We start from the raw sequence: 26,988 nt of genomic DNA, 5'->3' as shown, positions 1-26,988 counted from the left end.
TGCTAATTTTTCGTTGGAGTTCCTGTCAATATAATACTTCCATGATCCAACTAACTGTAGGGGTAAGATCTGTACAATTTGAATGAGTTCCAGAAGTTTTAGTTCCTTTTATTTATTAATTTAAGATGCCAAATAAATTTTAACAATTTCTTCAAGAACAGATAAGGAATTGCATATGAAGCCATTGAAAAAAGTGTTCACAACATTTTTAAATGCAATCATTGTGTTTAATCTTTTGGAAATGTTATATTATGGGAAATTAAACCCAACTAACAAAATTCTACTTTACACGAAACACTTTGCTTTCAAATTTTCTTTATTTTAAAAAAATGTTTTGTTTCATTTAATGGAATTTCCTGGAACTACCATCTTTTAGGACCACTTGGCAAGGTTTTTTTTATTCTTTTATGGCTTAAAATAATGAAGGAAGTTACTGAACTAAAAGATCAATAATTTGAATACAACGATTCAGATATAGAATAACTGGTATAGACAAATCTACAATGCTGATGTACAACTATGTATTTATTCTTTAGATTTATAAAAAAACTGGAACATTTTACATGTTTTATGGAAATATGAGATATGTTCAAATTCCCATTTTTTTGTGGACCACCTTTTCATGATGACAGAAAAAATAACTGAACTTCTTGTTTCCATTTAGTAAAGCACACTACTGACATTAATAAAATAAAAATGGAAAAGTTCCTACAGATACAGGATTTGTATGATGTATACTGTTATAATTTAATGTTTATTTATACCATATACTACTGTTATAAGTTGATGCCAGACAGTAATTCTTCACAAAGCTGAGTGTATTGTCCTTTATCGCCGGAGATCCGTCGTACCTGTAATCCATTATATGTAACCCCCTCACATACCTCTAATTCTAATTCTACGTCAGAGTTTTCAACTTTGAATACAGTGTCTGAACATTGATAGACTCGCTCACGTTCTCGTTCTATTACTCGTTCTCGTTTCAATAAGATTCTTTTAATTTCTAACTGAATGTCTTCTACAGTTCGAGTTGAAGTCAAATTAATGTTTGAATTTGATTTGATACTTGGTTCTTGGGAATGAAGGCGATGAACTAAATCTCCATTGTAAAACTGATTCATTTGAAACTGTACAAAACTATTGGCATCAATATATGGTGAATGCTGTAGTTGCTGGAGATATGCTATTTGAGTGTTGTCCCAAACCGGTTCTGCGGCAGGGATGTTTGCCAAGTTTGTATTTACAATATTACCAAATACACGACAGTTTAAAGGTACTGACTGCTGGAATGTTTGATAATGCCCTGTCCGTTGATCAGATGCTTGCTGAGCGGGAGTACTGTGAACAGTTGTTGCCTGTTGATGAGATCTACTCTGTGTAGTTGTATAGGGCTGATGTTGTGAGCTGTGTGTTGTTGTCGTGGTAAACTGTCGTTCAGGTGAACTATGCGACGTTTCTGTGTGAGAATCTGAGTCCTCCATTGAAGGATCACTATCCGATGTCACATCAGTCACATGACCATGTGTATCGGTAATACTGATTTGTGGCTTTTGTGTAAATTTTTGCTGTTTTTTATCACAGATATTATCTTGAACTTGCATTTCATCCTCACTTTCACAACGAGGTGACTCATCAGCATGATCCTGTGAATCTTCACGAATAGATTGCAGATTCTGGAAATTTGCTAAATTTGGTGGGGGACTGCTCCTCTGATGAGGCTGTGGAAAGACTTGGAAGAGTTGATTATAACTCTGAGGTGGAGAGTCTGTCCTCTGATTGCCTGAGGGTGGACTATTCCGAATAGGATTCTGGAGATGAAGTCTCTGTAGATGCTGATATAATTCTTGACTAGGTTGATTGTGTCGCTGAAAACTGGGAGACCCAGGCACTAATGGGGGTGAGGGAATAGGGGAATGCTGAATTGCTGAACCCTGAAAAGAAACAGATATGTAAGTTTATTAAAAATATTTTTCAAATTAAAATAAAAATTACTCAAGTATTTAAAATAAGTTTTTTTGATTTTGTTATTAAATGCTCTACCATATTCTCTTTACATTAGGTGAAGTTAAAATTCAAATAACTACCAATTGGCAATATTCAGACATACTTGAACACACTCATCACCTCTTGAACAAAATTTCATCTCCCTTTCGATTACCTCCACTAAATCTGATCAAATTTATCTCACTTCCAAACAACAAAAAATTTATATCTTAATGTGACAAAAAGGGTATATAAACAAAATAACTGCAATAAACTGTGCTATAAAAAGCAAAATAAAAAAAGATTACATGATATTATTGTAGTGTGTAATTATCGTTCTAGACTTATACATATCCTAAAAGCAATATCTGAACTATTGATCAAACTGCTATAATTGGAAAAGCATGAATAGTACAGGTGTATATATACTATATATAAACAAGAGGCTGTCAAAATGACAGCAAACCAGGTTTTAATTACATTTTGCTAGTGTCACTGTAAAAGCTAATAAAATGCTCTCTGCTGGGGCGCAGCTTGATACGACCGCAGAGGTCGAACCCTGAACAGTTGGGGCAAGTATGGACACAACATTCAAGCTTGATACAGCACTGAATTTGGATTGTAATTAAATATTTGACACAGCATAGGTTTCTGACACAGAATGAATGTGGTCTAAGAACTTAAAATTTTTTAATTTACCTATTTAAACCATATCATTATTATTTGCTTTTATATATAAATCAGAAATCAGAAATAACCAATTTAAAATGGAAAGTTTTAAAGAAAAAAAAGGAAAAAAAAATCCCCCCCCCCCAAATTTTTTGAACCCCCTTATGATTCATCACCCCCAAACTCAATCCCAGCCTTCCCTTTGTGGTATGGTACATTGCCGTACAATTTCAGAGAGATCCATACACTTGAACACAAGTTATTGTCTGGAAACTAGAAAAATGCTTATTTTTGGCCCCTTATTCCTAAACATTTTGGGCAATTACCCCCAAACTCAATTCCAGCTTTCCCTTTGTGATATGGAACCTTGTAGTACAATTTCATAAAGATCCATACACTTACACACAAGTTATTGTCATGAAACTAAAAAAATGCTTGTTTTTTGCCCCTTTTTGGCCCCTAATTCCTAAAATTTGAGGCAATTACCCCCAAAATCAATCCCAGCATTCCCTTTGTGATATGGAACCTTGTGGTATAATGTCAGAGAGATCCATACACTAACACACAAGTTATGTCTGGAAGTTACAAAAATGCTTATTTTTGGCCCCTTTTTGGCCCCTAATTCCTTAAGTATTGGTACCATAAACCCCAAAATCAATCCCCACCTTCCTTTTGTGGTATTGAACCTTATGGTAAAATTTCATAGAGATCCATTCACTTAAACTAAAGTTAGAGTACGAAAACCAATGTGTCTTCGGACGACGATGACGACGCCAACGTCATACTAATATACGACCGCAAAATTTTTTTGCAGTCGTATAATAAAAACTCCTGAACGCCAAAAGTGACATTTGTCAATATCAAACTTGACCTTCAATTTCTCATCAGTAACAACATGTCTAAATTTGAAAAGTATTGGTTGAAAGGTTCTTTACTTATTGCACGGAAATGATTTAAAATTCCATTTTCCAATCAATCAAGGATCATAACTCCTGAATGGCAAAAATGAAAATTGTCAATATCTTCCTCAATTTTGTCATCAGTAACAACATATCAAAAGATGAAAAAAGCATTGGTTGAACTGTGACATGAAGTGCCATTTTCCAGTAAATCAAAGATCATAGCTCCTGAATGGCAAAAATGAAAATCATCAATAACCAACCTGACGTCCATTTTGTCATCAGTATGACAGTAACAACATATCTAAATTTGAAAAGCATTGGTTAAATGATTCATAAGTAAATGCATTGAAACTGTTGGAGTTGGCCACCCATCTGTATAACCCTAAATCAATAACCAAGGGAAATCCTTGTTAAAAAACATATTTTGGTCTATTCAATGGGCATTTTTAGCTATTTTGCAAATTCTATAGTTTTTATAATATCTGCTCTTTAATTTCAGTGAAGCATGTAATCTAAAAATGTAGTACCACAGTACTATAGACCACACATCTCAAAATGCTTTATGACTTTTAGAACAAATTTCAGTTATTCTAGAAAATCTCATAAAATACAAGTTGGCTTAATCTCAGATCTACATCTTAAATAAAATACAGTAGGCCTGTATCTAAAATAAAATGCTTCGCTGGGGCGCAGCTTGATACGACCGCAGAGGTCGAACCCTGAACAGTTGGGGCAAGTATGGACACAACATTCAAGCTTGATACAGCTCTGAATTTGGATTGTTATTAAATATTTGACACAGCATAGGTTTCTGACACAGAAAGAATGTGGTCTAAGAACTTGAATTTTTTTAATTTACCTATTATGGTCCCATGTCCAAAATCAAAATACATGGTTAGATTCAGCATATCAAAGAACCCCATATATTCAATTTTTGTTAAAATCAAACAAAGTTTAATTTTGGACCCCAACTTGGACAAACTTGAAAACTGGGCCCATAATCAAAAATCTAAACACATGTTTAGATTCAGCATATCAAAGAACCCCAAGAATTCAATTTTTGCTAAAATCAAACTAAGTTTAATTTTGGACCCTTTGGACCTTAATGTAGACCAATTTAAAAAACGGGACTTAAAATTAAAAATCTAAATACACGGTTAGATTTGGAATATCAAAGAACCCCAATAATTCAATTTTTGATGAAATCAAACAAAGTTTAATTTTGGACCCTTTTGACCTCAATATGAACCAATTTGATAGCGGGGCCCACAAATAAAAATTCTAAATTCATGGTTAGATTCAGCATATCAAAGAACCCCATATATTCAATTTTTGTTGAAATCAAACAAAGTTTAAATACTGGACCCTATCTTGGACCAACTTGAAAACTGGGCCCATAATCAAAAATCTAAACACATGTTTAGATTCAGCAAATCAAAGAACCCCAAGAATTCAATTTTTGTTAAAATCAAACTAAGTTTAATTTTGGACCCTTTGGACCTCAATGTAGACCAATTTAAAAAACAGGACCCAAAATTAAAAACCTAAATACACGGTTAGATTTGGAATATCAAAGAACCCCAATAATTCAATTTTAGATGAAATCAAACAAAGTTTAATTTTGGACCCTTTTGACCTCAATATGAACCAATTAGATAACGGGGTCCACAAATAAAAAATCTAAATACATGGTTAGATTCAGCATATCAAAGAACCCCATATATTCAATTTTTGTTGAAATCAAACAAAGTTTAATTTTGGACCCCAATTTGGACCAACTTGAAAACTGGGCCAAAAATCAAAAATCTAAATACATGTTTAGATTCAGCATATCAAAGAACCTCATATATTCAATTTTTGCTAAAATCAAACAAAGTTTAATTTTGGACCCTTTGGACATTAATGTAGACCAATTTGAAAACTGGACCCAAAATTAAAAATCTAAATACACTGTTAGATTCGGCATAACAAATAAATAAATGTGATCAAAGATTTTACAAATCTAATGCGCCATACTGTGCAATTAAAGATTACTTCTTGAAATTTTTCAATATTTGAAATTTGAAAAAAAAATAATATTTGAAGAATAATTCTTTTTAATTTCTGAAATCTGAAATGAGAAAAAATTGGCCCCCCACAATTTCTTTTTATCCCCCCCCCCTTTTTCCCCCAAAAAAATTCTTTCCCTCAAGATATGGTCATAATCTGAATTCAAATTTCCAATGGAGTTGGCAACCATAATTACCCATTTAAATTTACCATAGTGCTAACTTAATCTATTTTATAATAGAATTAATAAAAATATAGTGTCAAATCTTTCATATGGATTTTTTTGTAAAAAAAAAAGATGAAAACATTTGCAGATATTTTTACTGGTCTTCCTTTATAAATATGCATTTCTTTAAACATAATTTAAAAGCAGTGTAAGGGAAGTAACCAAAACGTTGTATTTGGATTACCTCCCTTACACTGTTTTAGATTATCTTTATTGTTCATTAACCATTACTTTAAACATAATTTAAAAGCAGTGTAAGGGAGATAATTTCAATGATGTATTTGATTTATCTCCCTTACACTGCTTTAAATTATGTTTTGTACTAAAGTATTTGTCCATTAACCAGGACAACCTTGTTTTTCCCCCTTTTTTGCCCCTAATTCCTAAACGGTTTGAGCCATAACCCCCCAAAGCAAATCCTAACCATCCCTTTGTGGTATGGAAACTTGTAGTATTATTTCAGAGAGATCCATACACCGTTCCACAGTTATTGTCTGGAAACTAGAAAATACTCATTTTTGGCCCCTTTTTGGCCCCTAATTCCTTAACTGTTGGTACCATAACCCCCAAAATCAATCCCAACCTTCCTTTTGTGGTATTTAACCTTATGGTCAAATTTCAAAAAGATCCATTCACTTAAACTAAAGTTAGAGTGCGAAAACCAATATGTATTCGGACGACGACGCCGGACGACGACGACGCCGGACGACGACGACGACGACGCCAACGTCATACCAATATACGACCACAAAATTTTTTTGCGGTCGTATAAAAATTTAATACCATGAAATCAGGTATCTATCTTGATGCTTTTTTTTCTTTTTAAATCAATGAAAATTGCTATCCAAAAAAATAAATGATTCTACTAGCACACAACTAATAATGTACCTGCTCAGTACTAGTAATAAATCACTTTAAACATTTTGACACTCCTGAAATTACTGGACGAAATGTAACTAAATATTTATACTGTCCATGTCTAAAAATTCAGAATATGTTAATAAAAAATAAAAGCAAATTTCTAATGCACATCTTGCCTACTTTTGAGTATAAAATAAGAAAAAAATCACACAAAATTCATGCAATTTTTTGAAAGGCATGCCATAGATATCCCACAACATATATGTATCTACCATATACATCTAAAGTCTGATTTTGTTTATTCTGAAAAGCCTTTCTATTAAATAATTGTTACTCTATCAATTACCCAAATATTTTGTGTACTGCTTTCAAATACTGCTTTTTGGTACGGTCTACAAGCAAATGAAAATTGTTGTTTTTTATAAGAATACTTCTTATTGCCTTGCATCTACATGGAAAGTTAGTGCATCTACAGCCCTTTATTCAAAGTCTGGTAATATTTGTAATTAACATATCCATAGGCCAAAAAGTGTATTCAATCATGAATGTTAGGTCAAGGTGAATTCAAATGTTGCCTTGTTGTTCTGTATGATAGGACTCTACTAGTGAAATGTAACAGATTTCTACACATAAAACAACTAAATAACAGTGTTTCAATGTTCACCTCCAATACACATATTTAATATTTAATCTGTCCAAGGGCAATAACTCAAAATAAAATTCTGGGAAGTTTTTAAAAACTTATCATAAATAACCTATAAGAAATGTAGGTATGAGATCGCTAACAGGGTTATTTTCAATATAATTTCTATTTCCGAGGGCACAACGCCTGTAAAAATAGTTGATCGCCACTGATAATCACTCTTTCAGTTCAATACCATGCTGATATAAAACTTTGACATAAATTTTTTAAAAATCTGACAAGAAATGTAGGTGTGATGAGTGCTTACAATATGATATTAAAAATGAATTGCTTCGCCGAGTGCCTCTGGATACGACCGCAGAGGTCCAACCCTGAACAGTTGGGGCAAAAATGGACGAAATATTCGTGCTTGATACAGGTCTGAATTTGGATTGTAATTAAATATTTGACACATACAGGTTTCTGACACAGAATAACTGTAGTCAAAGAACTTAGAATTGGTTATATGATTTGAATTTATATTCAATTTTTTGCTTTTGTGCAATACACTTTGCTGTTGCAAATTGACCCCCCCTCCCCCCACAAAAAAAAATAAAAAATTTACCCCCCTTTTGTTTTTGCCTCTGTGCAATACACTATGCTGTTGCATATTAACACCCTCCCCCCCCCCCCCCCACACACACACACTTTTTTTTTGCAAAAAAAAAAATATTTAAAGAATTTTTCTTTTTAATTTCTGAAATGAGAAAAAATTGACCCCCCACAATTTCTTTTTACCCCCCCCCCCCCCTTTTTCCCCAAAAAAATTTCAAGATATGGTCATAATCTCAATTCAAATTTCCAATGGAGTTTGCAACCATAATTACCCATTTAAATTTACCATAGTGCTAATTTAATCTATTTTATAATAGAATTTAAAATATGGTGTCAAATCTTTCATATGGATTTTTTTGTAAAAAAAAAAGATGCAACATTTGCAGATATTTTTACTGGTCTTCCTTTATAAATATGCATTTCTTTAAACATAATTTAAAAGCAGTGTAAGGGAGGTAATCAAAACGTTGTATTTGGATTACCTCCCTAACACTGCTTTTAAATTGTCTTTATTGTTCATTAACCATTACTTTATACATAATTTAAAAGCAATGTAAGGGAAGAATTCAAATGATGTATTTGAATTACCTCCATTACACTGCTTTAAATTATGTTTTGTACTAAAGTATTTGTCCATTAATCAGGACACCCTTGTTTTTCCCCCTAATTCCTAAACGGTTTAAGCCATAACCCCCCAAAGCAAATCCTAACCATCCCTTTGTGGTATGGAAACTTGTGGTATAATTTCAGAGAGATCCATACACCGTTCCACAAGTTATTGTCTGGAAACTAGAAAAATGCTTATTTTTGGCCCCTTTTTGGCCCCTTATTCCTTAACTGTTGGTACCATAACCCCCAAAATCAATCCCAACCTTCCTTTTGTGGTATTGAACCTTATGGTAAAATTTCATAGAGATCCATTCACTTAAACAAAAGTTATTGTGCGAAAACCAATGTGTCTTCGGACGACGACGACAACGCCAACGTCATACCAATATACGACCGCAATATAAATAAGCTGCATGATGCCTGTAAAAAAACAGTTCTGCGCTGATTTTTTAACTTATCCAAGATATAACTGATATAAACCTTTGATATAAATTTCATACAATATCTGACAAGAACTGTAGGCTTGTGAGCGCTTACAACCAATTTACTACAGTATTTACATTTCCACGGAACATAACTTCAGTAAATGTTTGGATGAGTTCTATAAATTTAAGTTATCTCCTTTTGACCATTAACTCATTTATAAAGCATCAATTTGGTACTTCAAATAAATATTTTCTTAATTATTGTCTCTTTGTGATCTAGGTAATTATAGCTGAAAATCTAAAACTTAAAAAACAGATATTGAAGAAATAAAACAACAGAAAATGATAAAAAAAAAAAGTAGCACTAAAGCCAAATAAGTTAACAGACCTGTGCAAGAAGTAAATGAAACTGGATGGATGAACACAGATTGGTGTTTAACATCGAACAGTGAATATTACATGCAAACACAAGAAGTTGAGAACATGTTGATGTGATATGATTGTGAAACCTGTTTTGCATAAGACCTACACACTGAGCCAGAACTTTCAGAGTTCTCGAAATCTTTTTTAGTCTGTTGGACATTAGGACATTGAGAAGTATTTACACCTAAACATCATTTTCTGTTGAAATCTTAGCACATTAAGATGCTTGTCAAAATTTGTGATTTTTACACAAAACAAAGTTGTTTACCACATTTTTTTCTTGAGATTTCACAAAAATTAAAAGGGACCTTCCTACACTGTTTTTAAAGCTGTTGAGGTCATCTTGACTTATGGTACAATAGGGCAAAGTAGACTAATCAGCAGGCTTAATAATGATAAATGACTTAAAAGGCGTGTTAACACAGGTCAAGAAAGGAAGAAAATGATGCAGAAAGAGACTTTAAATTTTACCATGAGAAAAACATATTTATGAAAACTTTTAACAACATAAAGAATATGTATTGTAATTTCATCTTCATAAAACAAATAGTAGGGTGCCCAGTCAACGAATTTGAACGATTTGGGTTAATGGAATAACACACGGCTGTATTTTATATCATTGGAAAGATGAGAACAAGCTTAATTGGCCATTTAAAACAAAATAAATGGGGAATGTGTCCATGGGACACAGATGATGCCCAAGCTTGCATATAACCTTATAAAGGGATATAACTCAATAACTGTAAAAGTGACGCTACCCAAATTTGTACTTGATCTGAGTTTTGTGGTAATAAGCATTGTGTATACATTTCATAACATTTGGTTGAGGCAAACTAAAGTAAGAGAATGGAAACGAAAATTTCAGCAATTTTTCCATTTGTAGAGGGCGTAACTCTAGAACGGCAAAAGTGACGCCACTAAAATTCAAACTTGATCTGTGTTTTGTGGTTATAAGCATTGTGTATAAGTTTCATAACATTTGGTTGAGGCAAAATTAAGTTAGAGAACGGAAACCAATTTTGGGACGTACAGACGGACAAGGGTAAAACTTAATGCCCCCTCCGCTACGGCGCGGGCATAACATAAAAATCAACCATACAACAATTGATTGACAACTGTCCATGTTAAAGACCTAATAATATTAGCACCAAAATGATTAACAATAATCAGTGTTGAATCAATACAAAAATGTTAACTTAATTTGAGTTTTTAATTGCTAATTTCTCCACGACGACTTATATTACAAAAATGTAAACTTAATTTGAGTTTTTAATTGTTAATTTCTCCACAACGACTTATATTACACACACAAAATTTAGCATACATGTGAACTGTGTGTTATTGTATTAAATAAAAAAGCTTGTGATGATACATGTAATAATTTAGCTTTTGATGAAAATGTGGTAAATTGACCTATCAAAATGCTGAAATACTTATACTACACTTACTTAAAAAATTTCGCTTTCGTTATACGATATATCTAATATATAAACTATATTCTAAGTTCTATTTCAACCTCCAACAATGAGCGCAATAATATCATTTATCATGTTTAAGATTCCCCTACAATACGGTATCTTGGGATACCCTGTAAAAACAAAAAATATAGAAAATCGTGACCACAGTAAGTTAGGACGACATTCATGATTGTAAAATATAATGATTTTCCTATAAATTGCAACTAAATTTAGCGGTGTGTTATTCCGTTAACTTAAACTTGTTAACTAGAGGCCTTTTTTCGACACTGGGCACCCTACTAAAAATTCCATACAATATTTTGATTCTAGTGAACGATATGTATGAACAATGGTGTAAATGAATAATGACTTTCATGTTGTTTTCTATCTGTATAAATCCAGGCAGTGAACTATAATTCCAATATTATTACATCTCATATCATTTTTATGTGTACTGTCAACCAAAGAGTTTTTACATGTAAACACATGTTTTATGATGTCACAAGTATGAATATCAAAACGTACAGAAAGTGAAATGTTTCTGTAAGTGTTGATGAAATTTTTAATCTGAATATAATTTTGATTGCATTCTATTGTAATTGAAAGTAATGAAGGTTATTTTACAGAGTTTATTGATGCGTAAACTTGTCGTTGAACTTACTTTCTTAAGTATGTCATTCAGCAAAGTCAACACACAAATAAACTCATTCAAAATAACCTTTATTACTAATTATAATAAAAACACCATTTAATAAGGAGAACAATTAAAACTGTAGATAATTATGAAAGAAATTGTGTAGTGAAGGACATTTTAGTAACTGAACTTGTAAAAGTGAGAAATAATGCATAACAAAGAATTCTAATTAAAATATTTAACCCCAATAAAATAATTTTTAAGAAACCTTCACCCATGCAGAACTCCATTACCATAATCATACAAATTGACGACAATTTTTTTTTAACCAACTGGCATGCCCCATATCACCACAGAAATATTCTTTCTTACAATATCTTATAAAATACCTGGTTTCCCATACATAAATGCAGTGAAATATTTACAACATGCCTTTTCAATGAACATGCCTGAAGCATAGTTTTATTATATTGCATTCTGGAATCTTTTTTTGGGTTAAAGTCATTTAATGGTATGCAAAATGGTATTATGCTACCTCAACAAATTGATAGTTATATTTCAAAAGATATTTTTCTAAGCCTTCTGGCTATCAAATTTTATGCATTTAACTGGTTGTCTACTTGTATTTCAGTTTTCTTTAATCTGAAACCTACATAGCTTGAGATATTTTATACCATATCACACGTGTGTGTGCTTATAAGACCATGATACCAGTACAGAAGTATCACCCTGGAAACAGTTTACTTCAGCTATATAAGGCAGTAATTAATTTAATTACATTGTTATAGTAGTATATATGATGTCCAATTTTTAAGATACTCCTTGCTTGGATTGATTGATTGATTGTTGGTGTTTAAATCCAAATTCAGCACGCTTGGCTATATCATGGCAGACCATTTTTATTGTTGGAGGATTCTGGCGTTTGACAAAGTTAATGATGTCTTAAAAAAAAACTTTAACCCCATGAAAAGTAAACATTTAATATGCTGCTGACATTCAGTTTAGACATTTTATGTATTATTAAAAAGGAAGTAACAGCTGGCACCTGTGTGGTGAGCCATCTACATTCAAGCTGACATTTGTTTCCTAGAAAACAACTCAATCTACATGCTAAGAACTAAAATTGTTTGTTCTGAAAAGTATTTGAGAGACAATTATATTCTTCAAATGTATAAATGTTAAATTTAAAAATTACTTTAAAATCTTAAATTGCAATCTGTTGTTGGTAAAATTTTTAAGAAACGCTACTTTTCAGGGACATACAGTATTATCTTCCAGTCATAGATGCTTAGAATGAATTTTTATGCAAGATTTTAAGATAAGAAATGTTACTACGGTTTGTTGAAAAGACAAATTTTTAAATCAGTCTCCAAGGAAATTAGATCGACAGGAAAGCAAATTTACTATTTCTAAACAATACAAAGATTAGAAAGTTTTTTTTTAATGATTATATACATTTAAAGTAAAGATACTGGAGTCCAGTAAAAGAATAACATATTCCAGAATGCAATATAAAAAGTTGGGAGACGATGAAACACAAACCTGTGTCACAAATACTTAGGATAAGACCTTTTGTTGATTGATTCATAATCCTTAAAACAAAAGATAATAATGCACACAAAAACTCAAAATAATAAATGCATACAAATTATGAAATTATGATTCACAGAAAATAATATTAGAACATAACTATAAAATGCATGATGCAACATTGTCTATATAAACTGTTTCCTGAAACTAAATATGATCATTTAAAGATTCATATGCTTTTAGGCTTGTCTCAAAAAAACATTACTTCCACAAGGCTAGTAAGAGTAAAGAGGAAGTAATGATGGCAATAGCTAACATGAGCTGAAAAAAGTTGAACTGTTCAGACTTCAAAAAAGGAGAAATTTTTTACTCAAAGTTAACTCATCCTGCATATTCCAGTTCAAAGATGGTAATAATCATAACAAATTTGTTTTTAACTATATAATTGCTACACTCTTTGGTATATAAAAACAAACTATTACCATAATGAACACTAACATCTATCACTATAGTCCCTCTTCTCATTTTTACCCTATTTCCACAAACTAATCTAAGCAGAACCGGATTATTTTTTCTATTGTTGACCAGTTAATTTTAAGGTAAGTTGACAAAAATAGATTGGACTAAATGAGGAATTATTCTGAAATTAACTTGTCAGTCTATGCCTAGGATAATTTTTTTCATTTTGGTTTAACATGTCTATACACATTGACATATTTTTTGTGATTGTGGACAAGCCATTTATTCAAGTGTTTTTTTTTTATAGATATTCCAAAAATAGCAAGTTATCCTAAAAAATATCTGTTTGTCATGTCCATTAGGTATCAATTTTCTATGATCAGGAATGTATCATTTAACCTTAGTTTTCTAGCAATTAGTGTTTTTACTATTTTCTAAAATATTTCCATTGAATCTGTCAAATCCAACTTTTGATTAAAAGGTGACTGTCATATCTAAGTGCATTTGGGATAAACCATTGTTCTTAATGGGAATCATTAATATATCCTTTAATCAATGTTTAATGACAATTTGTCCATAAAAGGATTCTTATAATCTTCTATTCACACTATGTGCTTATTTTTAGCAATAGTAGCCATATTGTTTTAAAAGCAGGCATACTGATAAAGAAGGCCGATAAGAAGGATGCAGAACAAGCTTGGTCCCAACTGGTTTAGTGGTTTCAGAGGAGATTTTTAAAAGTCTACGCAAATGCCATACAACAGGCCAGGTTAGCTTAAACAAATGACTATTTAGGGTTTCATGTTCAAGATTAGGAAGTTAGGTAGGAAATTTACTGATCTGTTTTCTGTTGATTTTTTACCTGTTCCTATGGAATAGACATATATGATTTTTACTGTTTCATGTTTAAAAAAAATCAAAAAACTTTGGTAAACTTGGTAGCAAAAATCAAAACATGTTAATCTTTTTATGCATAATATAGCAAAGAATCTTTTCTTTAATTGCCTGGTGTTACCTTGGCATAACCCCTTTTGCATGACCACCATGACAAAAATATATATATCATGTTTCTAAAGATGACACAAAAGATAACACTGTGAAGCTATGATTAACACCTATGTACACACCTGTAATGATTGATGAAATCTGTGTAATGAGTGCTGTTGCTGAAGTTCTGATTCTTTCATTGGATCACGATTCCCTACAGTATTCTGAAAATATACAATCAAAGAGGTAAACAAGTCTTCAGAATTTTTTTTACGATAACCAAAGAGAAAATTTTGGAGCTAAATTCAATACACTATGTTTGTCATCTGTTTACTAATATAAGGAGATGTGGGGTATGTTTATACAGTAGTTACCCAAAGAATATATCAAAACAAGAATGTGTCCATAGTACATGGATGCCCCACTCGCACTATCATTTTCTATGTTCAGTGGACCGTGAAATTGGGGTCAAAACTCTAATTTGGCATTAAATTAGAAAGATCATATCATAGGGAACATGTGTACTAAGTTTCAAGTTGATTGGACTTCAACTTCATCAAAAACTTTAACCTGAAGCGGGACAGACGGATGGACGAACGAACAGACGGATGAACAAAAGAAAGGACGCACAGACCGAAAAACATAATGCCCATAAATGGGGCATAAAAACATCTAGAAAATTTGGGTATAAATTGCTGACTATCAAAGATCTGCCATATACATTTGTACATATGTGGGGAAAAACACTTTGTTTCCTTAAAGGCAGTATTACATTATTCAAGACATATCAACCAATTTCAAGGGAGATAATAGCTTGCACAATTGTTTTAGTTACATATGTACGTTTTATGATGGTGAAAATAATTTGCTACAATGAATCAACATTTTTTTTCTTTTTCACACCAATCTCAAAATACCAAACTGGTAAGATATATGAGGCAACAGCCTGTCATATTTCTACCTGTAACTTAATATGACAATTTTAATATTTTACTGTTTATAAGGACAGATCAAAAATATATTAAGATCTGTGCATTGCAAATATTTTAACAAATAGTTGTAAGATAATATACTTGTAATTCTTGGCATTCATGCTGTAACTGTTTAAGACTAGTTGAACTGTTATTTCTCGATGAAGACTGTAACGTCTGATTGTAGATCTTTTCTAAATGAAGTGACTGAAACTTGCTGAGATTCTGCAGACCATCACTTGCTCGACGTACTGGAGAAAATCTCTCGTTTGGTAAATGCAATGAGTTTATTGGTTCTCTTAATGTACTAGGAGCTGCAATAAATTTGAAAATATTTTGTAATTCTGATGTTTTAAAAGGAAGATTTGATTTGTCTATCATATGTCATTAATAGTTACACTGTTTTTATAACTTTCAATGCTCTTTCTTTCTAATCTACATGAAATGTTATAGATTTGACCAAGAATACTTAGAATTGATTGTGCATATCCTCATTAAATGATTCCACCTCACTTTAGTGCTATACCTATGTGCTTTCCTTTAGTGCTATAAGATGTGCTTTGTTGAAGAATTTCTCAAAAGTATTTTTTGCACTGAAAGAAATATAAACAGATGTACATAATGTTTTGATTATGAAGATTTTATTCATTTCCTGTGTTTTATTTAATTTCTTTTCTGTGATATTCAGATTGTGGTGCAGTATTGCTGAATTGTTATATTTCAATTCAGTAGATTATAACTATTCTGTCTTCCAATCCTAACAAAGAAAGAATAAATCAATTGAGTCAAATTATGTCAATTGAAATAATACTATGAAAGAATTCAAACTAGTCAAATGACATTAATGATATTACTCATAGATTGAATTGGCCAGCACAGTACAAATTACTGTAAATTCAGAAATTATTGTGGGCATTTATTATTGCATCTTTTGAAGAATAGACCAAAATGCGAGATTAATTATTGTGATTTCAGGAAAATTTGCATACAGATATATGTATCAGATATTGGAATGCGAGTTCTTATTATTGCGATAATCATCAAGTTGAATTATTTGCATTGATTAAAACCTCGCAATAATTTCTGAATTGACAGTATACAAATGTCTCAACTGAAATCTGGATGTCAATTGGTTTTTTAAAATTCAATCTATTCAATTCATCCCGGTCGTTATATTCTAACAATTGACTAAATTGATGTCTAGATGTCAAAAAAGTTAATTCTTTTATGTCTCATATTTTTCATGTTCAATTGACTCCTTTGATTCAATGGATTGAACTGATCCCTGAAGTACAAATGGATTGAATTGATCTCTGTAGTACAAATGATACAATTGTCTCAATTGAAGTTCCCTAAAAGCTTGAATAAATTAGGTTGAATTGAATCAATCCTGTTATTAAATTGAAGTTCCCTAAAAGTTTGATTTAATTGATAGGTTAAAATTAAATCCATTCTGTCAACTGAAGTTCTATAAAAGTTTGATTTAAGGAAGTTTGCTACTCAGTTTCAAAATAACAAGCTTTGCATAACACTAGTATATATTGATAGAGGATTAATAAAGGAACCAAAAGAGCGAAAAAAAAAAAATATATGTCTGTGTGCTTGTTTTCAAGATATAAGCCATTGAAATTTTGACGGGAAAATGTTCTCTCTTGATTTTTCATAGCTTTATCATTGCCAAGTTAAAGTTCTCAAAAACTATTAAAAAATAACAAAGATTTTATAAGACTTTTACAGATGACTTATAATTATACATGTTAAAGATTTATAAAAAGAAAAATGGGGGTTAGTTGGCAAAATTTTTTAAGACATTCAAAATGGATACAAGCAGAGGATTCCGAAAATCTTACATAAATTCAAAAACATGACAAGCGAACATCCTTAATCAACTGGTTACATTGAATCAATTTTGTCAATAGACAAAGATGATGCCACTACAGCATGCATGAATAATGTGCCACAAACATTAGATTTAGTGATGTTGAAGTACAATTTAGTTGTGTCTGAAAGACACATTTCATCCCCCTGCCAAAGACAATGAAAGAAGATCAAACATTCTGTCATTAGTTTTCAATTTAACTTTAACCAAAATCAAAATAATGACAAAATGCACACCTTCAGTATATGTACTAACACCCTCATCAGTATAAAAGTTCTAGCTTGAAAACTGTAGGAGTAAGCTGGACAAACCATGTACCCTGCACACATTATAATACCAAAAGATGACAATGTTCAACAACATGTCATTTGTGGAAAATTTAAAGAAAATCAAAATTCTGACAATATGCACACCTTTAGTATATGTACTAACACCCTGATTAATGAAGGTTCTAGCATGAAAACTGTAGGAGGAGTAGGCAGGACAAATAAAATTCAGTCAAAATAGCAACACTGCACCATCATGGATATTAAACCAACTTATGTGCATATTAGTTTGTTTAAGCACTCATATTAATTAGCACTTTTACTTACAAGGAGCCCTGCCATTCCTGACCACTGCAAGAAATATCATAATAATTGGAACATGTTCGTTACTTATGCTTGAATTTTTTGTTTGATTCTCTGCAATATTATATAATCCATGTTGTATGTGAATATAATTTAAAATGTCAGTTCAGAAACAGTGTTATTAATAATTTGTTATCACGACGATCGATGTTCACAAATACTTTGAACTAGAAAATCTGATGACACCTTGTTGTTCAATCTCTAGTTTTTAAATGTGAGGCATAATATAACTGAATCTTTCTGAAAAACCCTTTATTTCTGCACCTAACATTGCCCAAGATCCCGTCTCATCACGCTTTTCTATTTATAATCTTTCTAAAAATCTTGAACCAAGATCTTGCATAAACTATCACTATGAAGAACAAAAATAAAAGCACTGCTCTATAAAAACATACACAAGACACAGGGCAACTTGATTTGATTTGACAATGGCAAATGTATGCAGGTCTCCAAAATTGCTTTTAAGAGTGGTTTCTATATTTTCAAAGTGTCTTCTGTGGGTACCATATATTTTTTAATAGAATACTTGCACCCAATATAACTTCATTTCCAATGAAGGTTTGTTTTTTTTTTTTATTCCAGCTTTCACTCACCAGTCTGATCATACATACCAACAACAGCTTGTCTCTCTTGGAAGTGACTACCTCGTCGACCAGAACGTAGAGGTTGCTGTAGAGATAATTTTCTTTGTAATTCCTCAGGTATTTCACTCATAGGGTTAGACATTGCAAGAGTATGTCTTTGACGGTGACCTCTATTTTGCAGATACCTACAAAAAGGAATGGAAACATATGACATCAGTTCACTGTTTTATTTCAAAGAATGAAAAAATATGTACATTTTTTTTTCTCACAAACTACCATTCCTCATTACAATTTCATAAAAAAACCAATAGAAATATTCTTAGGAAAAGATACTGTTACCATATTAATTCTTGTGCCATCCAATTTCAAAGCTTTCTCAACAGACACAGTGTATTAGGAAATATTTATTTTCATTGTTGTATGTAGGATATGCATTGTATAATATTTATTGTTTTCCCCTGTTCCTTTTTTACCACTAGATAGTGAAAATGCTACATTAATTGATTGCACCTCCCGTCTTTCTGGTTGTAGTGTATTGCTGGGTGTATCATTGGCACATACCCCATATCTATATATTCTCAAATATCATTCTGGGTGGGGATAAAGATGACTCAATTAGGGACACCCCATAGAAGAATAGAATGAATTTGTATATGCATCAAAACTACCTTATAAGTGTCTTATTGCACCCAAACAAAATAAATTTTTACTATAGATTAAAGATAATATATCTACAACTGATTTTCCTTGACATCCATCTAACATACCTTTGAACTGCTTCAGGATCTGGTTCCTGATCAGAACCTTCTTCCTCTTCTACTGTTATTGAGCCATGTAGAGGAGGTGTAGGTAGATGTAAACCAGAAGGTGACAGTGGAGACTGTAAAACCAATACATGTTTATAATCATATAGTATAAGTTACTTCATTAGGGTAGGAAATCAACCCACAATATCATAAAATTATTGAAATGCTATAGAATTTGAATTTTTATATAATTTTTTATAATCAAAAATCCATTTTGTAATGAATACTGAAAATTCTGAAATTATTGCATGCATTTATTTATGCAATTTTTAAAGAATACAAAAAAATGTGATTTCAGGAAAATCTTCATGTAGCTATATGTATCAGATATCAGAATGAGAGTTCTTAATATTGTGATACTCACACATTCACATTATTCACATTAATAACATAAACCTCGCAATAATTTCTGAATTTACAGTATTAATGAATTGTTCATTTCTATTTATTTCTAAATTTAATTTCAGAATTCATTACATACATATAAGTAATAATGCCAATCAGAGTATTCATGAATATCAAACTGGATATTAAATCAAACAATGGATAAATAAATGTGGATAGTGTCCACATGTGGACACAGATGATGCCCCCGGTTGCATATCATATAGTTATAAAGGGACATAACTGAAGAACGGTAAAAGTGACGCTACCCAAATTTGAACTTGATCTGAGTTTTGTGGTAATGAGCATTGTGTGTAACATTTGTCGCCACATTTGGTTGAGGCTAACTTGAGTAGAGAACAGAAACTAAAAATTCAGCAATTTTTCTATTTGTAAACAAGCATAACTCCAGAACGGTTGTGTATAAGTTTTATAACATTTGGTTAGAGAACAGAAACGAAAAATTCAGCAATTTTTATGTTTTTATGTTTATAAAGGGACATAACTCAAGAATGGTAAAAGTGTCGCCACCAAATTTCATACTTAATCTGTATTATGCAGTAATAAGCATTGTGTATAAGTTTCATAACATTTGGTTGAGGCAAACTAAAGTTAGAACTAGAGGCTCTCAAGAGCCTGTATCGCTCACCTGTATTTACTGATGCTTTGGAAATCATGTAAAATAAGGTTAAAATCATAATTAATAGTAATAGATATTAGATATTGTAATGATATCTAAGATAATAACAAATAAAATGCTCTGCAGGGCGCAGCTTGATACGACCGCAGAGGTCGAACCCTGAACAGTTGGGGCAAGTATGGACACAACATTAAAGCTTGATACAGCTCTGAATTTGGATTGTGATTAAATATTTGACACAGCATAGGTTTCTGACACAGAATGAATGTGGTCTAAGAACTTAAAAATTTTAAATTGGACATTCACCTATTATGGTCCAATATCCAAAATCTAAATACATGGTTAGATTCAGCATATCAAAGAACCCCAAGAATTCAATTTTTGATGAAATCAAACAAAGTTTAATTTTGGACCCTTTTGACCTCAATGTGGACAAAGTTGATAACGGGGCCCAAAAATCAAAAATCTAAATAATGGTTAGATTCAGCATATCAAAGAACCCCATATATTCAATTTTTGTTGAAATCAAACAAAGTTTAATTTTGGACCCCGATTTGGACCAACTTGAAAACTGGGCCCATAATCAAAAATCTAAATACATGTTTAGATTCAGCATATCAAAGAACCCTATAAATTCAATTTTTGTTAAAATCAAACTAAGTTTAATTTTGGACCCTTTGGACCTTAATGTAGACCAATTTGAAAACGGATTCCAAAAATTAAGAATCTAAATACACGATTAGATTCGGCATATCAAAGAACCCCGATAATTCAATTTTTGATGAAATCAAACAAAGTTAAATTTTGGACCCTTTGGACCTCAATGTGGACCAATTTAAAAACGGGGCCCAAAATCCAAAAACTAAATACACGATGAGATTCAGCATATAAAAGAACCCCAAGAATTCAAGAATAAAACCCCATTGAAATTGATCAAGAAATAATCAATTTATACGAAGTATCTTCTTTTGCACAATACTGTGCAATTGAATATTTCTTGCTATTGCGCAATACTGTACAATTGACAATTTCTTGCTATTGCGCAATATTGTGCTATTGGATATTTCTTGCTATTGCGCAATACTGTGCAATTGAAGATTTCTTGCTATTGCGCAATACTGTGCAATTGAAGATTTCTTGCTATTGTGCAATACTGTGCAATTGAAAATTTCTTGCTATTGGACAATACTTATTATATAATAATTTACACATCCTGTTTGGTGTGTATCTCCTACCATATCATTATTATTTACTTTTAAATATTAATCAGAAATAACCAACTTAAAATGGAAAATTTTAAAAGAAAAAAAAAAGGAAAAAAAATTAAAAAAAAATCCCCCCCCCCAAATTTTTTGAACCCCCTTATGATTCATCACCCCCAAACTCAATCCCAGCCTTCCCTTTGTGGTATGGTACCTTGCAGTACAATTTCAGAGAGATCCATACACTTGAACACAAGTTATTGTCTGGAAACTAGAAAAATGCTTATTTTTGGCCCCTTTTTGGCCCCCAATTCCTAAACCTTTGGGCAATTACCCCCAAACTCAATTCCAGCTTTCCCTTTGTGATATGGAACCTTGTAGTACAATTTCAGAAATATCCAAACACTTACACACAAGTTATTGTCATGAAACTAGAAAAATGCTTGTTTTTTGCCCCTTTTTTGGCCCCTAATTCCTAAAATTTTGAGGCAATTACCCCCAAAATCAATTACAGCCTTCCCTTTGTGATATGGAACCTTGTGGTACAATGTCAGAGAGATCCATACACTTACACACAAGTTATTGTCTGGAAGTTACAAAAATGCTTATTTTTGGCCCCTAATTCCTTAACTGTTGGTACCATAACCCCCAAAATCAATCCCAACCTTCCTTTCGTGGTATTGAACCTCATGGTAAAATTTCATGGAGATCCATTCACTTAAACTAAAGTTAGAGTGCAAAAACCAATGTGTCTTCGGACGACGCCGACGATGACGATGACGCCAACGTCATACCAATATACGACCAAAAAAATTTTAATTTTTGCGGTCGTATAAAAACTGCAAAATTTTTGTAAAATTACTTACTCAGGGGCAGCAACCCAACAACGGGTTGTCGGATTTGTCTGAAAATTTCAGGGCAGATAAATCTAAATCTGATGAACATTTCTGCCACATGTCAGATTTGCTCTAAATGCTTTAGTTTCAGAGATATAAACCAAAAACTGCATTTTACCCCTATGTTCTATTTTTAACCAAGTTGGCCCTGATGGTTGGAAGGCGGGGTCATCGGACGAATTTTGAAACTAGATACCCTAATAATGATTATGGCCAAGTATGGTTAAATTTGTCTCAGTAGTTTCAGAGAAGAAGATTTTTGTAAAAGATAACAAAAATTTACGAAAAATTGTTAAAAATTGACTATTAAGGGCAATAACTCCTAAAGGGGTTGACTGACAATTTTGGTCATGACAACTTATTTGTAGATCTTACTTTGCTGAACATTATTGCTGTTTACAGTTTATCTCTATCTATAATAATATTCAAGATAATAACCTAAAACTGCAAAATTTCCTTAAAATTACCAATTCAGGGACAGCAACCCAACAACAGATTGTCAGATTTGTCTGAAAATTTCAGGGCAGATAGATCTTGACCTGATAATTAGTTTTACCCGATGTCAGCTTTACTCTAAATGCTTTGGTTTCAGAGATATAAGCCAAAATCTACATTTTACCCGTATGTTCTATTTTTAGCCATGGCGGCCATCTTGGTTGGTTGGCGGGGTCATCAGACACATTTTTTAAAACTAGATACCCTAATGATGATTGTGGCCAAGTTTGGTTTAATTTGGCCCAGTGGTTTCAGAGGAGAAGTTTTTTTTAAAAAGCTAACGACGACGGACGACGACAACGAAAACGACAACGGACGACGGAGGCCAAGTGATGAGAAAGCTCACTTGGCCCTTCAGGCCAGGTGAGCTAAAAAGGAAACAAAAAATTTGTACTTAATCTTAGTTTTGTGGTAATGAATATTGTGTATAGGTTTCATAATGTTTCGTTGGGGCAAACTTAAGTTACAGAATGGAAACTAAAAATTTTGCAATCTTTCCATTTATAAAGGGGCATAACTCAATAATGGTTAAAGTGACACTACCCAAATTCAACTTGATCTGTGTTTTATCAGTGGAAGGCAAAATTAAACATTGCATTGTATAAAGCATTGATTGTAGTTGATTCAACTATAATCATGGACAAAGGAAGATAACTCCAATTTTAATAAAATGCTCCGCAGGGCGCAGCTTGATACGACCGCAGAGGTCGAACCCTGAACAGTTGGGGCAAGTATGGAAACAACATTCAAGCTTGATACAGCTCTGAATTTGGATTGTTATTAAATATTTGACACAGCATAGGTTTCTGACACAGAATGAATGTGGTCTAAGAACTTAAAAATTTTAAATTGGACATTCACCTATTAAGGTCCAATATCCAAAATCTAAATACATGGTTAGATTCAGCATATCAAAGAACCCCAAGAATTCAATTTTTGATGACATCAAACAAAGTTTAATTTTGGACCCTTTCAGGCCTCTACAATAACTTTTTTTTCAACTTGTCCAGTAGGACAAGTACATACCAAAACTTACTTGTCCGAATGAAATTGTAACTTGTCCAAAAACAATCTTATTGATAACCGTTTTTGCATTTTAAGTTGATTCAAGGAACAAAATGAATTAAAACAATAGAACAGAATTTGATTTATATCTTTTGAAATACTTTTCAAAAATATGAGTCGATAACAACTGAATCTGGTCATGTCACAGGACTTAGGTTCTAGCTTTCTTCAATGCCAAAGTCTCATCAGACTCTGCACATGAGGCACCGTCTGATAGGCCTGTCAATGTACACTCATTGGATTTATATCTTGGTTTTTAAGTTGAAAAAAGTTTTTTCAATGGCAATCAATAAAAAAAAGAAGATGAGGTATGATTGCCAATGAGACAACTCTCTGTAAGAGACCAAATGACACAGAAATTAACAACTATAGGTCACCGTATTGCAAGTATTGTTTTTTTCTAAATATGATCAAATATGATTTTGTGAATTTTATGGTAAATAATTTCTTCATTTTTATTTAAAAAATATTTTTTGTTAAAAAAAATTACAGGTATGATATTTATTATAAAGCAACAGAATAAGGTCGGAAAAAGAGGTACTGATTTGTCTTGGTCCCGAAATGAAATGTCTCCTGCGTTGCCAAACTGTCTATTAATCATGTCTATTAAATATGTCTCCTACGGTGCCCAACTGTCTATTAAATTTGGAGCCAAATCGTTTCCGAGCTGGTGACGAACTGTCTTGAAAAGTTACCTTGTCTACAAAGCGCATCGCTGATTCGGATCAGAAAAAAAGGTTTCCGAGAAAAGTATGCCTTTTACCTCTTAAACAGTACCTGGCAAAGAACCAGTTTTAAAGTATCGATTGCAAGTAAACATGTCAAATTAATACTTGTTTTTATCTTCTTTTCTTGTTTTTTGTTTATAATTACTTTGTTCATCAAAGTTGGATTAAATTTATTTTCTGCAGAATAATTTTACTTGTCCCGTCGGACAAGCTTGATATAGCTTTTACTTGTCCAACCTTTTTTTCCTCTTGTACCGGACAATCGGACAAGCGTTATTGTTGAGGCCTGCCTTTTGACCTCAATGTGGACAAAGTTGATAACGGGCCCAAAAATCAAAAATCTAAATACATGGTTAGATTCAGCATATCAAAGAACCCCATATATTCAATTTTTGTTGAAATCAAACAAAGTTTAATTTTGGACCCCGATTTGGACCAACTTGAAAACTGGGCCCATAATCAAAAATCTAAATACATGTTTAGATTCAGCATATCAAAGAACCCTAAGAATTCAATTTTAGTTAAAAATCAAACTTAGTTTAATTTTGGACCCTTTGGACCTTAATGTAGACCAATTTGAAAACGGAACCAAAAATTAAGAATCTAAATACACAGTTAGATTCAGCATATCAAAGAACCTCAATAATTCAATTTTTGATGAAATCAAACAAAGTTTAATTTTGGACCCTTTGGACCTCAATGTGGACCAATTTAAAAACGGGGCCCAAAATCCAAAAACTTAATACACGGTTAGATTCAGCATATTAAAGAACCCCAAGAATTCAAGAATAAAACCCCATTGAAATTGGTCAAGAAATAAGCAATTTATACGAAGTATCTTCTTATGCACAATACTGTGCAATTGAATATTTCTTGCTATTGCGCAATACTGCACAATTGACAATTTCTTGCTATTGCCCAATATTGTGCTATTGGATTCTTGCTATTGCGCAATACTGTGCAATTGAAGATTTCTTGCTATTGTGCAATACTGTGCAATTGAAAATTTCTTGCTATTGCACAATACTTATTATATAATAATTTACACATCCTGTTTGGTGTGTATCTCCTACCATATCATTATTATTTGCTTTTAAATATAAATCAGAAATTACCAACTTAAAATGGAAAATTTTAAAAGAAAAAAAAGGAAAAAAGAAAAAAAATGGAAAAAAAAAAAAAATCCCCCCCCCCCCAATTTTTTGAACCCCCTTATGATTCATCACCCCCAAACTCAATCCCAGCCTTCCCTTTGTGGTATGGTACCTTGCAGTACAATTTCAGAGAGATCCATACACTTGAACACAAGTTATTGTCTGGAAACTAGAAAAATGTGTTTTTTGGCCCCTTTTTGGCCCCCAATTCCTAAACGTATAGATCAATTACCCCCAAACTCAATTCCAGTTTTCCCTTTGTGATATGGAACCTTGTAGTACAATTTCAGAAATATCCAAACATTAACACAAGTTATTGTCATGAAACTAGAAAAATGCTTGTTTTTTGCCCCTTTTTTGGCCCCTAATTCCTAAAATTTCGAGGCAATTACCCTCAAAATCAATCCCAGCATTCCCTGTGTGATATTGAACCTTGTAGTACAATTTCAGAAAGATCCATACACTTACACACAAGTTATTGTCATGAAATTAGAAAAATGCTTGTTTTTTGCCCCTTTTTTGGCCCCTAATTCCTAATATTTTGAGGCAATTACCCCCAAAATCAATCCCAGCATTCCCTTTGTGATAAGGAACCTTTTGGTACAATGTCAGAGAGATCCATACACTAACACACAAGTTATGTCTGGAAGTTACAAAAATGCTTATTTTTGGCCCCTTTTTGGCCCCTAATTCCTTAACTGTTGGTACCATAACCCCCAAAATCAATCCCAACCTTCCTTTTGTGGTATTGAACCTTATGGTAAAATTTCAAAGAGATCCATTCACTTAAACTAAAGTTGGAGTGCGAAAACCAATGTGTCTTCGGACGACGACGACGACGCCAACGTCATACCAATATACGACCGCAAAAATTTTTGCGGTCGTATAAAAATTACTTGATATTTAGAAGAAAATAAAAATTTTGCAATTTTTCCATTTATAAAGGGGCATAACTCTAGAACGGTTAAAGTGGCGCCACCAAAATTCAAACTTGATCTGTGTTTTGTGGTAATAAGCATTGTGTATACGTTTCATAACATTTGGTTGAGGCAAACTCAAGTAAGAAAACGGAAACCAATTTTGGGACGTAAAGACAGACAAGGG

At 32.3% G+C, this 26,988-nt stretch overlaps 1 protein-coding gene across 5 annotated transcripts in view; it reads right to left on the bottom strand.

The window, feature by feature from the left end:
• Positions 1 to 439: 439 nt before the first annotated feature.
• The window catches only part of LOC127702114 (serine/threonine-protein kinase SIK3-like), a 93,370-nt gene continuing 66,821 nt past the window's right edge, over positions 440 to 26,988 (bottom strand). Inside the window, exons 12-18 of one of the 5 annotated variants that reach the window (XM_052206187.1) lie at positions 19,282 to 19,394; positions 18,524 to 18,699; positions 17,895 to 17,918; positions 15,525 to 15,736; positions 14,592 to 14,675; positions 13,018 to 13,067; positions 1,826 to 1,931 (exon numbers count right to left, since the gene is read on the bottom strand). In XM_052206187.1, the coding sequence (XP_052062147.1) occupies positions 13,023 to 13,067; positions 14,592 to 14,675; positions 15,525 to 15,736; positions 17,895 to 17,918; positions 18,524 to 18,699; positions 19,282 to 19,394 (654 nt within the window). In that variant the 3' untranslated portion in view covers positions 1,826 to 1,931; positions 13,018 to 13,022. Of the gene's footprint in view, positions 1,932 to 13,017; positions 13,068 to 14,591; positions 14,676 to 15,524; positions 15,737 to 17,894; positions 17,919 to 18,523; positions 18,700 to 19,281; positions 19,395 to 26,988 lie in introns of all 5 variants that reach the window. The other 4 variants (XM_052206183.1, XM_052206184.1, XM_052206185.1 and 1 more) reach the window with 4 other exon arrangements.

This window comes from Mytilus californianus, unplaced genomic scaffold (genome assembly GCF_021869535.1).
Source record: "Mytilus californianus isolate M0D057914Y unplaced genomic scaffold, xbMytCali1.0.p SCAF_5, whole genome shotgun sequence".
Lineage (NCBI taxonomy): Eukaryota > Metazoa > Mollusca > Bivalvia > Mytilida > Mytilidae > Mytilus > Mytilus californianus.
This window is presented reverse-complemented; position numbering and strand designations above follow the sequence as displayed.